At 35.7% G+C, this 15551-nt stretch overlaps 1 protein-coding gene across 1 annotated transcript; it reads left to right on the top strand.

Annotated features, from left to right (window-relative positions):
- The first annotated feature begins 1422 nt into the window (after positions 1-1422).
- LOC113568575 (extracellular calcium-sensing receptor-like) lies at positions 1423-5305 on the top strand. Its single transcript, XM_035525118.2, has 6 exons — positions 1423-1668; positions 1790-2081; positions 2277-3068; positions 3224-3451; positions 3561-3684; positions 3847-5305. The coding sequence occupies exons 1-6, from the start codon at positions 1448-1450 to the stop codon at positions 4752-4754; spliced, it is 2565 nt and encodes an 854-aa protein (XP_035381011.2). The 5' UTR covers positions 1423-1447; the 3' UTR covers positions 4755-5305.
- Positions 5306-15551: the final 10246 nt, after the last annotated feature.

Here is a 15551-nt window from a genome sequence, read left to right as displayed (position 1 = left end):
CAACTGGCGACTGTAAAAATGGCAGGTCTTCTTTCCAGCCTCACCGGACTCATTCCCTCTCCTTTGTATGGTTCTGTTTCATATGTGCCTGTTCCCGTCACCATCCCTATTCCCATCACTGTTACCATGTCGGTCCTTTTGTGTCCACCCTGTGTCTGCCATTGTCCTGGTCCCTCTAGTCCTCCCCTCTGTCCTGTCCATGGAAGCTTGTGTCGATCCGCTAGTGTCTCAGACCATTTAGTGTTGGTCTGGGCCATGGCCCGATAGGCTGATGTGCCAGGAGTCACACTGTTGGAGGGGGTTGGTGGGTTCTGTCAAGGCACAGTCTTCTCCTCCTAGACTCCTCGCCATGTCTTTGTGTGTGTTTTTTTTTGTCTGTGTGTGTATCTACATGGCCAAGCACCTCTATTGTTAGTCAGTTGTGTGTTACACCTGTCCCTCATTAGAGTTATCATTAACATGTATATTTAAGTACTTGCATATTAGTCAGTCTTCTTGGTGGTTGACTTCATTTAGACTCTTGTTTACCACCTTATCGTGGGTCTAGTCATGTTTATCACTTAGTGCATTTTGTTGTGTTTCACTTAGAGTCGCTATTCGCGTTTTTTGTTTTCTGTTTTTGTTATGTGTTTTAATACACATATGTGCTTGTGCAACACGGCTCGCCTCTGCATCCTGCCTTGCCTCCCACATTGCACCCATTAGGGTATCAGACAGAGTAATTCTGATGAAGCTTTTAGATGTGTCAGTATCACTACTGTGTTGAGTGTGGTCTGTCACTTAATGATGACAAGCCTGCACTCCTGTGGTCAAACAACTGACCACTGAGAGCTAGAGGATGGCTAACACAAACTGCACATGGCACGAACAGAAAAGCTATATTCACTACTTATACACTAATATAGGGATTATAATCAAGAACTGTCTCTAATTAAGTAGCTGATGAGACTGTAGGTCTACTAATATGTGATGAATGTATGTCTGTGATAGCCATGCAGTGGAAGGCATATTATATTTATTCACAAAGTAACAGTCAAACATGTAGACAAATATAAGAGGGAAACAATTCAATCTGCAAAGATCATATGAATACATAGGACACCACATACATTAAAAGTTGACTGGGTGTCCATTGAGCTGGGGTGATTATTAATAAAAGACACAATGTATTGTAAGGAATAAAATGAAGTGGCAGTACAGCTGGTTCAGAAACAGATCTCAGTTTCAATCTACAGGTACAAATCTGACTGGCAGATTTTAATCCACAGATAATCTAGGCCACTCTTCTCACATTTCAAAGTCACACCTCCTTTGACTTCGGCCTACCAGTAAATCTTTACCACAGAGAATTTGCCTTTCTATGTAAATAAATACCACATATCCTTCCTGTTCAACCAACTGAAGCATTAGACTTGCCAGACATTCTTAGCCATTAGCTCCAGTCAGTATGTGGATGGAGCCTGTCTTTGCTCTCTTACATCTGGTAATGGCTATCATAAATTTTTCCAAATCTAACGAGACTGCCTGTATCCTGCGAGGAGAGTCTGTATACCCACAACTATCAATGGATGGTGATATTATAATTGGAGGAATTTTTCCCTTTCATAGTAGTTGGGAGATCAAAGACTTGTCCTATTTGGTCACACCACCTCCACTGAACTGTATGAGGTAAGTATTGTAGAAACTGTGTGAGCATATATTATACCAAAAATATTATATGACACAGAACAACACAGCTTTAAAGTTTTATGATAAAATAATGTAATTGTATTTTTCTGTTATTGACAAGTTTTGATTTCAGAGCCATACAGTTCTCACAGTCCTTGATGTTTGCAATAGAGGAGATTAACAACAGTTCCTCTTTACTGCCTGGTGTCTCACTGGGCTATAAGATCTACGACACATGTAGTTCCACAGCAGTGGGGGTTCAGGTGGCTATGGCACTCGTTAACGGAAATGAGAAATCATTCTCAAATGAGGTCTGTAAAAAACCAGCCCAGGTACAAGCCATAATAGGAGAGACGTACTCATCAGTGTCCATGGCTGTTGCAATGAGCATTGGACCTTTCAGCATTCCCTTAGTAAGTATTTAAGCAATTAAGAACATCTACCTTTGTCTATTAAAAGTCCATTTTAATTGTTATTAAAAACATGAAAGTAAAAAAAAAATTATCACCAATTTTATTGTCATATGTCATTATGGTGATGCATATAAACTTAATTAATTAAAACTCACTAAACATAATGCCTGAAATAGCTGTGTAAATGTCTTTTAGATCAGTCACTGTGCCACCTGTGAGTGCCTTAGTGACAAAAGGAAATATCCCTCATTTCTGCGCACTATACCCAGTGATTACCACCAGAGCAGAGCAATAGCAGAAATGGTCAGGCACTTTGGCTGGACCTGGGTTGGTGCAATAAGACGAGATGATGACTATGGCAACAGTGGAATGGCTGCATTTACTGAAGTCGCAGAGCAGTTGGGCATATGCTTAGAATATTCCCTTCCATTTTTTAGAACTTACTCACAAAGGAAAGTTCTGAGAATCATTGAACAGATCAAAAGTTCCACTTCTCGAGTGATTGTGGGATTTGTCGATGCCTGGGACTTAGAAATGTTACTGGACACACTTTTTGAGCACAACATCACAGGATACCAGTGGGTGGGAACTGAGGCCTGGATCTTTGACCCAGTTCTGGCCACAATGGACAAGCACAATACTCTGCAAGGAGCCATAGGGCTGGCCATGCCGAAAACAGAGGTGACAGGTCTGAAGGACTTCATTCTTAATTTAATTCCACTGAAATCTGCAGGTAGTGCCATTTTTAATAAATACTGGGAGACATTATTTCACTGTAAATATACAGTGCGGAATGATTCAGAGGACTCACCAATATGTACCGGTGAAGAGAAATTGTCTGAAATGGACAACACCTTTACTGACATGTCCCTGATGCCATATTTCAGTAATGTGTATAAAGGGGTTTATGCCATTGCCCATGCCCTACATGACCATCTTGACTGCAAAGACACATGTCATAAAAATATGCAGCCTGATCCTCTCACAGTGAGTAAATGTTTTTGCACTTAGAGATTTGGAACAGACATTTAGCCATAATTCAGAAAATCAGCCAAAATGATGTACATTCATTGACAATGACGTGTTTTTAAATTATAGAACTTATACCAACATTTATTGGCAATAACCTTTGGATTCTGCAGTTTCTAGAACAGCTCAAAATGGTGCGTTTCAAAACTAAAGAGGGTGAAGAAGTTTATTTTGATAAAAATGGTGACCCTGCTGCAAGATATGAGGTGATAAACTGGCAAACAAGTAAAGAACAACAACATGAATTTGTCACTATTGGACTTTATGACTCCACTTTCCCTGTTAACAGTCGATTATCACTAAACATGCCTTCTATTTTGTGGGCTAAAAATTCTAATAAGGTAAGAATAAAGGAAACATTGCACTTTGGCCTAAAATAAAGGACTTGAAGATTTGAAGAAAGTACACATGTTCAAATCTGACAACTAAATATAACTCCATTGATTATAGGTGCCAACATCTGTGTGCAGTGAAAATTGCCCTCCAGGCACCAGGAAGGCTGTGCAGAAAGGAAAGCCTGTGTGCTGCTTTGACTGTATACCATGTGCAGAAGGAGAGATCAGTAATATGACAGGTATAAAAATTCCCAGAAATCAGCTAAATGTTTTTTTAAACATGTTCAATATGATATTCATTTTAGAAGATATTCTCATAAACATTTTTGAAGTGTATTCAGCTAATTATACTCCACATGTATGTAATTTCTATTTTTATTTCCTGTCTTACTCCACAATAGATTCTATTAAATGTGAACAATGCTATGAAGACTCCTGGTCAAATCTACAGAGGGATGAATGTATAAAGAAGGATACTGAATATCTGTCTTATGTGGAAACTATGGGAATTTTGCTAACAGCTGTTTCTATTATTGGTGCATTTATGACACTGGCAATATTAGTCTTATTCTACAGATATAAAAATACCCCAATAGTCAAAGCCAACAACTCAGAGCTGAGCTTCCTGCTGCTCTTCTCGCTGACTCTGTGTTTCCTCTGTTCACTTACTTTCATTGGTCAGCCCTCTGAGTGGTCCTGTATGCTGCGTCACACAGCGTTTGGGATCACCTTCGTCCTCTGCATCTCCTGTGTTCTGGGGAAAACAATAGTGGTGTTAATGGCCTTCAGGGCTGCACTTCCAGGCAGTAATGTCATGAAATGGTTTGGGCCTGTACAGCAGAGACTCAGTGTTATTACCTTCACTCTCATACAGGTCATTATATGTATGCTTTGGCTAACAACATCCCCTCCTTTTCCATTTAAAAATCTAAAATGCTACAAGGAAAAGATTATTCTAGAATGTCATTTAGGTTCTTCCATAGGTTTCTGGGCTGTCCTGGGTTATATTGGAGTCTTGGCTCTCCTGTGTTTTGTTTTGGCTTTTCTAGCACGGAAGTTGCCTGATAACTTTAATGAAGCCAAATTCATCACATTCAGCATGCTCATATTCTGTGCAGTTTGGATCACCTTTATTCCAGCTTATGTCAGCTCTCCTGGAAAATTTACTGTAGCTGTGGAGATATTTGCCATTTTGGCCTCTAGTTTTGCTTTGTTATTCTGTATATTTCTTCCAAAGTGTTACATAATAATACTGAAACCAGAGAAAAACAATAAAAAGCAACTTATGGGCAAAATGCCAATTATGTAAGCCAATAGTCTACATATTAACTATTAAGGAAGCGACATATAAACCTTATGGCTGATGCATATATATACACATACACACACACACACACACACACACACACACACACACACACACACACACACACATAGAGAGAGAGAGAGAGAGAGAGAGCGAGAGAGAGAGAGAGAGAGAGAGAGAGAGAGAGAGAGAGAGAGAGAGATCCTGGTTTACAAGGTGTGATTACAATTTCAAAGGATTAATTAAAATCTGTATTTTTTTTTTGTTGTGTAAAATCACTGAAAAAAGTCATTTGTTACATATTCACTATTAACATGTATACATATTTAACATTAATACTGCCTATATAAACCATACAAGCTTTGCATCCTTAGTCTTAGCTTATTAAAAATTAGGAACATTTATTTTAAGCATTCATAGGAATCTGGAGATATAGGTCAAACCCACAGAGGAATAAATGCATAAAGAAAGTTTGGTTTGTTATTCTGCAGTCTGCTTTCAAAATGTTATGTAATTTCATTGAAACAACTATCTGAGTTTAAATTAAAATACTATTGGGAAAACTATATAACATTCTGTACTTTTCTCTTATGAAGAACAATCAGCATCAGAAACATTAAAGTAAAGGACGTAAAACAGATTGAAACAGCTGCATTATATTGAGAAGATACTACAAAAAATATCTTTGCTGTTTATATAATAATGGGTTAATTTACCTAATATTAAGATGGAAAAATATCAGCTAAAATGGTGAGCTAGGTTGATTTACAACCAAGTTTCATTTAGAGAGTTTTCCTCAAGTTATTATAAACAATGTTAAGCAATGTTCATCTCTAATGCAACTTTATCCTCAAAAGAGTTTGGACTCTATCCAAACAATAGCTGAATACTTAACTGTAGTCCTTATTATTAAAATGAATCACTTGTTGCAAACTCTTTGACTGGTCAGGCCTAAGAGTGTTAATAGTAAGAATGACCTAAAAAATACATCTTTGGGTAAAAGCAAAATGTGAAAATGCCTTTTTAGCATTCCACCAGGAGAGGGTAAGAAACAGCTATCAATCTTAAGGGAATCTTCCCTTTAATTTCCCTTTAACTATTTCAAAATGATAGTTTTAAATGACACAAAATTCTTTAAATATTCCGATCTAGATCCTCATAAGAACGGATAAACTTCAAAAAAGGAATTTAATATACAAATATCTCAGAAACATAAGCAGTGTTATTATTGCCCCACCAAAAGAGTGTGGTCTCTACAAGGAATAAATGCACTGATTTAAGAGATATATTTAAAGTGTATTACTTTTGGGAGAAATGTACAAATTATTTTAGTAGCATTCAGAGTGCAGAAACATGGAATGGCGAAAACAGTATCAAATGTCTAGTATCACACTGCCAGAACTGAAATCTGAAAAGAAATTAAAAGGTGTCATGCTCATTTATATTCTCTGAGCATTTAACAAATATGGCCATAAGATTGCACAATAATATAATACAATAATAATAATAATATAATACTAACAGCCTAACAAACAGACAGAAAAAACTATTGAAAACTAGTAGGGTAATTGTCAATAAACATTCTGTTTGAAATGTTTTATGTAAAGGAGCATGTATGTTAAACAATTTAATGAAACATCATCTTTGGAAAACTTCTGGTAGTTCTTATTAATTGCCATAATTAGTTTTGATTTACGAATTGAAATGCATTGAACGCAATCCAGACAACACAAAATTACCACAAATGTGGGACAAAGTTTGATTACTTTATGATAAAATAACCCCTGTAACAGTAGGTATGTACCCATCAGTAGCCCTTTTGTTAAAAGGCAAAAATTCACTGACATAAAAAAAAAAAATGCATATTCATTAGCATTTATAACAACACACCATGTTTTGTTTTTTTAGCACAAGTAGATATCACACATAATAATATGGAAATTAGATAACACTTACTCTCACACTCTTGCTTGCTCAGATCAACCAATTTCTGCTTTATTAAAAGTCATATGGGCTTTTAATGCTAACCTCCAGCAGAGGTTAGCAAGAACCTATTGAACCTATAGTGAAATGTTATTCTCCTTTTTTAAGAGATACGATTCTTGTAACAACTACATTAATTCAAACATATGTCCTATATTCAGCTGTATATCTAAATTCCAATTTTAATTGTTTTCTTCTTACTTCACAACAGATTCTAATAAATGTGAACAATGCTATCAGGACTACTGGTCAAATCCACACAGGAATGTATGTATAAAGAAGGAAATTGAATATCTGTCGTATGAGGAAACTATGGGTATTTTGCTAACAGTTGTTTCTATTGTTGGTGCATTTATGACACTGATAATCTTAATCATATTCCTCAAATATAAAAATACCCCAATAGTCAAAGCCCACAACTCAGAGCTGAGCTTCCTGCTGCTTTTTTCTCTGACTCTGTGTTTCCTCTGTTCACTTACTTTCATTGGTCGGCCCTCCGAGTGGTCCTGTATGCTGCGTCACACAGCGTTTGGGATCAACTTTGTCCTCTGCATCTCCTGTGTTCTGGGGAAAACAATTGTAGTGTTAATGGCCTTCAGGGCTACACTTCCAGGCAGTAATGTCATGAAATGGTTTGGGCCTCTGCAGCAGAGACTCAGTGTTCTTGCCTTTACATTTATACAGGTTCTTATTTGTGTGCTTTGGTTAATCATTTCCCCCCCTTTTCCCTTCAAAAATCAAAAACTGTACAAGGACAAGATTATTATAGAATGCCATTTGGGTTCATCCATAGGTTTCTGGGCTGTGCTGGGTTACATTGGGCTTCTAGCTAGTTTATGTTTTCTGTTGGCTTTTCTAGCACGGAAGCTGCCTGATAACTTTAATGAAGCCAAATTCATCACATTCAGCATGCTCATATTCTGTGCAGTTTGGATCACCTTTATTCCATCTTATGTCAGCTCTCCTGGAAAATTCACTGTAGCTGTGGAGATATTTGCTATTTTAGCCTCAAGCTTTGGATTGTTATTCTGTATATTTATTCCAAAGTGTTACATAATCATACTGAAACCAGAGAAAAACACTAAAAAGCAACTTATGAGTAAAATGTCAACTACATGAGCTAGTAGACTACATATTTACCATTAATCTGATTCATATTTTAAATCAAATTATCTTCATAAAGATTTTATAATACTGATCATTTTGATCTTAATATTTAATTTGTAACTTTGTTGGATTTCTTTGAATATGTTAATTACACACACACACACACACACACACACACATTAAAGGAAAACATTAGGCATAATGCCACAATCAAGTACCTAAAATCTAGATCAATACCAAATAAGAGGATTCTGTTGATACTAAACAGCAAGGTAGCTCTGAAGTTGATGATCAGTAAATCCCTTGCAGAAATGAGATAAAACACAACTTAGAGTAATAAACATTGTATAGTGTCAAATACGTGACCAAATAGACTACATATTTATCATAAATGTGGCAACATATAGATTATATATGATTCTAGCCTGTGTAAGCTTGGACTTGGATACATAATATATCAGAACAAAATATTTTAAATTTTCAAGAAAATCTGAAGAATAATTTTAGAATAATTTAACACAAAAATAAATAAATTATATATATATATATATATATATATATATATATATATATATATATATATATATATATATATATATATACAAACACCATATTTTATAATATTTTATACATTTCTCCCATGTACTGGTACAGGAGCAAAAAAAGCCATCAATATTACCAGGGTTTGTTGAGCTTTCTAAATAGACAAAGCACTGCCAGCAGTGAAAAGCCAGTAGCATTATGCCAGTAGCAAGGAGCACACACAAGGAGCAGTGTGTAACCCTAACAGACCATTTAGCTATAATGTGATATTTATAGCTAGGTAGTTGGAATACTGTTATACAAAGCTCAGTGATCAACAGATCAGTGACCTGTTGTAATGGTTACAGCTTGCATGAGCTGCTTTGCACTCTTCACCCTCTTTGCTTTTTAAATTCTGTTATTTCTCTCAATCTACAGCAGCCTTCTTAAAAATTTAAATCCATGGGTGAAAGAGCTTTTTCTTGTAGAGCACATCGATTATGGAAAGCTCTACCTAACACTATTAAAATGCTCCTACTCTGAATTGATTTAAAATGTTACTTAAAACTTAACATGTTTTTTGATTGGCCTCTATTTATGTTTGATATTTTATTTAACTATTCATTTATTTATTTATTTATTTTATATTTCTTATTGTCACTTTGTAGTGTTTGGGTTTAAGAAAAATGCATTATAAATTTAATTGTATTATTATTATTATTAGCAGTAGTAGTAGTATTAGTATTATCATCAACCTAAATGCTCTCATTTGTAGATATGATAGACTGCTACGTTATATGACTGTAGAAATTGTACTCTAAACACAAAATAAATAAAAAAATTGAACAATCTAAAAAACAAAAGCAGTACCTGTTCTACTTATGATGTTATTTTTAATGTTTAAAGTTCCACTTGTGCCATAATTGTAATTTGGTGCAAATAAATGAGAAAAGATGAGATTTCAGAAACAAATGGGTACTAATGAAAAGATAGATTTTAGAGTCATGTTACAGCAAGAACATTTTTTATCATGTCTCATTCAAACAGAAACAACAACAATCAAAATATACATATGTATTGTTAGCAAGCAAAAATATTTGGCATAATAAATCTGAGTGGTGTGCTGCATTGTAGTTATCACTGTACAAAAGGAGCACCATACTACCTCATTCTGCTACTGAATAAATGTTTTGAATGAATGTGGGCATACAAAAACACTAAACATGAGCAACACGCAACAACGCAACAAACGGTAAATAACAGCATTAAGTACAGCTTACATGGGTTCAACACCGACAAAAACTACTGAACAAACTGGACTTTAAATGCACACATTAACAACATAAAACAAGGAACAGGTGTGAAACATGGGAGGGGTGCCCATGAAGACACACACACACACACACACCCACACACACACACAAACACACAAAACGTCACATAAACATAGAGAGGAGTCTAGGAGGACCGTGCCATAACACAATTACAATATAATTATAACCAAATCAAGGGTAACAAACATACTGAATACCGGTAGCTCCTTGATTCATTAGTTCTATAAGTAAGATTTACTTACACACACACACACACACACACACACACACACACACAAAATTAAGTATACAGTAAAAGCTGCTGACAGCACTGGCGGACAGCACCTGAAACATCACACGTGTTCATTACAATAATTACAACATTACTCACATTTACTGTTAGTCACTCAATATATAACTAGATGTTGAAAACATTCTGCAGGTATCTGTGTGACTGGCCACAAATAGTAATTTGTTTATATATATATATATATATATATATATATATATATATATATATATATATATATATATATATATATATATATATATATATATATATATATTTAATTAATTAAATTTTTTTTGTATGTATGGCCACACCCCTCCCATGTATCATACCTGTTCCTCATTTTACTTCGTCACCATGTGCATATAAAGCCATGTTTAGTTGTTGGTCTTTGTCGGTGTTTGACCCCATATTCTAAATGCCTTCTTGTATAAAACTGTGATTACTGTGTTTAGCTGTTTGTGTGTTAATCATTCAACACAGTTCTCGTTCGTCCTGTTTCCTGTTTTGTTTTCCATTGTGTTAATAAACATCTGCATGTACGACACAGCATTCAAGTGTATTTTTTTCTTTATATATATATATAAATGGAATCTGTCATTTCAATTTTGTTGATAATAAGAATAGTAAGCCTATGAGAGGTTACATATCGAGGTTAGATATAGTTTAACTTACACGTCATCTGCCTCTCACCATTTGATTGATTAATTTGTGTGTCAATCTGAGTGAAACTAACCAATAAACAATCATGGAATCACTAAGGATTTACTCTTATCTTTGGAAACATTTCCTTCCTTGTTCAATCAACATCTAGCCAGCTAAAATGTGAAAAATGTTTATAGCTGCTGAAGTTGTAGCGATTTTGGACAGTAGTGCCAAAGAAAACAGAGCTTTACAGCCTGATGGGTTTGATCCCTTTGATGAAGAAGAATAAGAAAATTAAAGAGATTGACAGCTAAATGAACAGTTTTTCACAATATTGCTATTATAGTGGACTTAGATAACTTTTTTGTGTGTGTGTGTGTGCGTGTGTGTGTGTGTGTGTGTGTGTGTGAGTGTGTGTGTGTGTGTGAAAGCTAGAATAGTTAAGTACTAGGCATCTAAATTCAGCTTCACTGTCAGGAATCCCTGCTGTAGTATTCCAAATTCCAAAGCATTTGCCCTTTTTTGGTAAACAATTTAAAATCAAATGCAGACTTAAAAACAGACTTAAAAGTAAATTTCATTATTTTTTTATGCCTATAACTTGGTGTAGTTAATTTCATATACATGAGCCATGTCTCTCTATCTCTCATTTACTATGCTTTATCATGCCTAACTTGCTTTAGATCCCTGGGTACATGCTAATACTCATTAATTATTCTTTAATGCCAATTAACAATTTTCTCTAAACTTAAGGTGGTGTTCCTGATATAAGTCATTGGACAAATTCTACATAAGAACAATGTGCTAGCTAGGCTACCACTGACCAACCAGACCAACACTCTTTTGTTACACATTAACACAGTATTACACAATCCACATACACACTTTGTGTCTGTGCTTCTTTACTTTTCCCTTGTATTTTTCATCCAGTTTCTAAGGCAAGATTAGCAGGTGAATTATTTGATTTTATAGAAAAAGGAAATGCTAAAACATTTCTGAAGCCTGCAGCTTATTGCGTGAAATTCATGACATTACATAAAAAAATTAATTATGTTCCTGTTTAGCTGTTGTGCTTATTAATGAAAAAATACATATTGTAGCATATAAAGCTGGAGTGGCGATATGAACAGCAAGTGCAGGAACATCTCATTTTCAATCCACAGGTACAGATTTTACAGGCAGATTGTACTCCAAAAATAAACCAGGCTACGCTGCTCACATTTCAAAGTCACACCTCCTTTGACATGGGACTACCAGTAAAACAGTATCATAGAGAATTTACCTTCCTATCACTATAAATACCACATATCCTTCCTGTTCAACCAGAAGAAACATCAGATCTGCCAGACATTCTTAAACATTATCTCTACACTTTGACCTGGATATGTGGATGGAGCCTGTATTTGCTCTCTTGCATTTGGTAATGACCATCATCATCTTTTCCAAATGTAATGGGACTGACTGTACCCTGCTAGGAGAGTCTGTATGCCCTCAGATATCAAAGGATGGTGATGTCATAATTGGAGGGATTTTTTCTTTTCATAGCAGTTGGGAGATCACAGACTTGTCGTATTTGGTTAAACCACCTCCGCTAAAATGCACAAGGTAAGAGGTAGAGGACAGTGATTATTTCAGACACAATGTGAACATGTAATATTCTAAAATATAAACAGTGGCAGTACTGAAGGATCCTTAAGTCTTTATCCTAAAATACTGTTCTTGGATTTTATTTTAATTATCTAGTCTTGATGTCAGAGCCATACAGTTTTCACAGTCCTTGATGTTTGCAATAGAGGAGATCAACAACAATTCCTCTTTACTGCCTGGTGTCTCACTGGGCTATAAGATATATGATGCCTGTACGTCTAAAGCAGTGGGGGTACAGGTGGCTATGGCACTTGTTAATGGAAATGAGAACTCAGTCTCAAATAAACCCTGCACAAAACCAGCCCAGGTACAAGCCATAATAGGAGAGTCATTCTCATCAGTGTCCATGGCTGTTGTGATGAATATTGGACCTTTCAGCATTCCCTTAGTAAGTACATAAGCAATTATGAATACTCACTTTACATGCCTTTTAATACATTTAAAACCTTTACAATTTAAACAATTATAAACAAATAACTTTAATGTCTATTAAACATTTATTAAACAACTTTAATTGTTAGATAAAAAATGTATGTGAAATTGTTTTATCACCAATTTTAATGTCATATGCAATGATGATAGCTATACACTTATCATAATACCTGATACACCTGCTTGAATGTGTTATAGATTAGTCAATCTGCCACCTTTGAGTGTCTTAGTGACAAAAAAAAATATCCCTCATATTCTACGCACTGTTCCAAGTGATTATCACCAGAGCAGAGCACTGGCAGAAATGGTCAGGCACTTTGGCTGGACCTGGGTGGGAGCAATAAGAAGAGATGATGACTATGGAAACAGTGGAATGGCTGCATTTACTCAAGTTGCACAACAGTGGGACATATGCTTAGAATATTCCCTTCCATTTTTTAAAACCTACTCACAAGAGAAAGTTATGAGAATCATTGAGCAGATCAAAAGCTCCACTTCTCAAGTGATAGTGGGATTTGTCGATCCTTCAGACTTGGAGATTTTGCTGGATGTATTCTATGAGCACAACATCACTGGATATCAGTGGGTAGGAACTGAGGCCTGGATCTTAAATCCACTTCTGGCCATGCTGGACAAGCACAACACTCTGCAAGGAGCCATAGGACTAGCTGTCCCAAAAGCAGAGGTGACAGGTCTCAAGGACTTCATTCTAGATTTAAATCAAGTGAAATCTGCAGGCAGTGCTATTTTTACTAAATATTGGGAGACATTATTTCATTGTAAATATAAAGTCAAGAATGATTCAGAGCACTCACCATTATGCACAGGAGAAGAGGAATTGTCTGAAATGGACAACACCTTCACTGACATGTCCTTGATGCCATATTTCAATAATGTGTATAAAGGGGTTTATGCTATTGCCCATACCCTACATGACCTTCTTGGCTGCAAAGAAACATGCTCTACAAAGAAGCAGCCTGATCCTCTCACAGTGAGTTAATGATTCTGCACTTAAAAATATGGAAAACACATTTAGCACTGCTTCAAAATCCCTGCCAAAACTGTTATTTAATGGGCAATGCAGTGTTACTTTGTGTTTTTTAAATGATTTTATTTCTAACAACAAATATACTTTCATGTATTTCTTCAGTTTCTAAAACAGCTCAAAATGGTGCATTTCAAAACTAAAGATGGTGAAGACGTTTATTTTGATAAAAATGGTGACCCTGCTGCGACATATGAGGTGATAAACTGGCAAACAAGTAAAGAAAGGCAACATGAGTTTGTTACTGTTGGACTTTATGACTCCACTTTCCCTGTTAATAGTCGATTAACACTAAACTTGTCTTCCATTGTTTGGGCACAAAATACTAACAAGGTAAGATTTGCACCTTGCCCTTAATTAAAGAACTCCTCAAATGAAGATGGTATTTGAAATTGAACAAAGTAGTTAAGTAAACCTTTATTCAGGCAAGTAAATATTTTCCTTCATTATAGGTCCCAATATCTGTGTGCAGTGAGAGCTGCCCTACAGGCACCAGGAAGGCTGTGCAGAAAGGAAAGCCTCTCTGCTGCTTTGACTGTATACCATGTGCTGAAGGAGAGATCAGTAACAAGACAGGTATAGAAACAACCAGATGTGTTTGACAAGTTATTCTCCTTGTTTCAAAAGATATATAATTTTTGTATCAAACTAGATTAATTAACCATAATATATGTCCTGTAATCGGCTCTTTCTAATTTCCTTTTTTATTGTTTTCTTTCTTACTCCACACCAGATTCTAATAAATGTGAAAAATGCTATCAAGATTACTGGCCAAATACACACAGAGATGAATGTATAAAGAAGGAAACAGAATATCTGTCTTATGAGGAAACTATAGGAATTTTTTTAACAGTTGTTTCTATTGTTGGTGCACTTATGACACTGGCAATATCACTTATATTCTTCAAATATAAAAATACCCCAATAGTCAAAGTCCAGAACTCAGAGCTGAGTTTCCTGCTGCTCTTCTCTCTGACTCTGTGTTTCCTCTGTTCACTTACTTTCATTGGTCGGCCCTCTGAGTGGTCCTGTATGCTGCGCCACACAGCGTTTGGGATCACCTTCGTCCTCTGCATCTCCTGTGTTTTGAGGAAAACAATAGTGGTGTTAATGGCCTTCAGGGCTACACTTCCAGGCAGTAATGTCATGAAATGGTTTGGGCCTCCACAGCAGAGACTCAGTGTTCTTGCCTTCGCACTCATACAAGTCCTTATTTGTATGCTTTGGTTAATAATTTCCCCTCCTTTTCTCTTCAAAAATCAAGAACTGTTCAAGGAAAAGATTATTCTAGAATGTAATTTTGGCTCATCCATAGGTTTCTGGGCTGTGCTAGGTTACATAGGACTCCTGGCTCTGTTATGCTTTGTACTGGCTTTTCTAGCACGGAAGTTGCCTGATAACTTTAATGAAGCCAAATGCATCACATTCAGCATGCTTGTATTCTGTGCAGTTTGGATCACCTTTATTCCAGTTTAGGTCAGCTCTCCTGGTAAATTCACTGTAGCTGTGGAGATATTTGCCATTTTAGCCTCAAGCTTTGGATTGTTATTCTGTATATTTCTTCCTAAGTGTTACATTATCATACTGAAACCAGAGAAAAATACTAAAAAGCAACTTTTTGGTAAAATACCAAATAAGTGATCTAACAGACTACATATTTACAATTAGTTTGGCCACATACTCTGTAAGCTTGGACTTGGATGGATAACATATTAGAACAAACTATTTTAAAGTTAAGAGAATCTGGAGATCCTGGACTTGGTTTTCAAGATAACATTAAAACTTCAACAAATTTACTAACAAAGTCTGTATTTTAT

Source organism: Electrophorus electricus, chromosome 6 (assembly GCF_041902795.1).
Source record: "Electrophorus electricus isolate QZ-2024a chromosome 6, ASM4190279v1, whole genome shotgun sequence".
In the NCBI taxonomy this organism is placed as follows: domain Eukaryota; kingdom Metazoa; phylum Chordata; class Actinopteri; order Gymnotiformes; family Gymnotidae; genus Electrophorus; species Electrophorus electricus.
The sequence above is the reverse complement of the archived record's forward strand: the minus strand, read 5'-3'. Positions and strand labels throughout refer to the sequence as shown.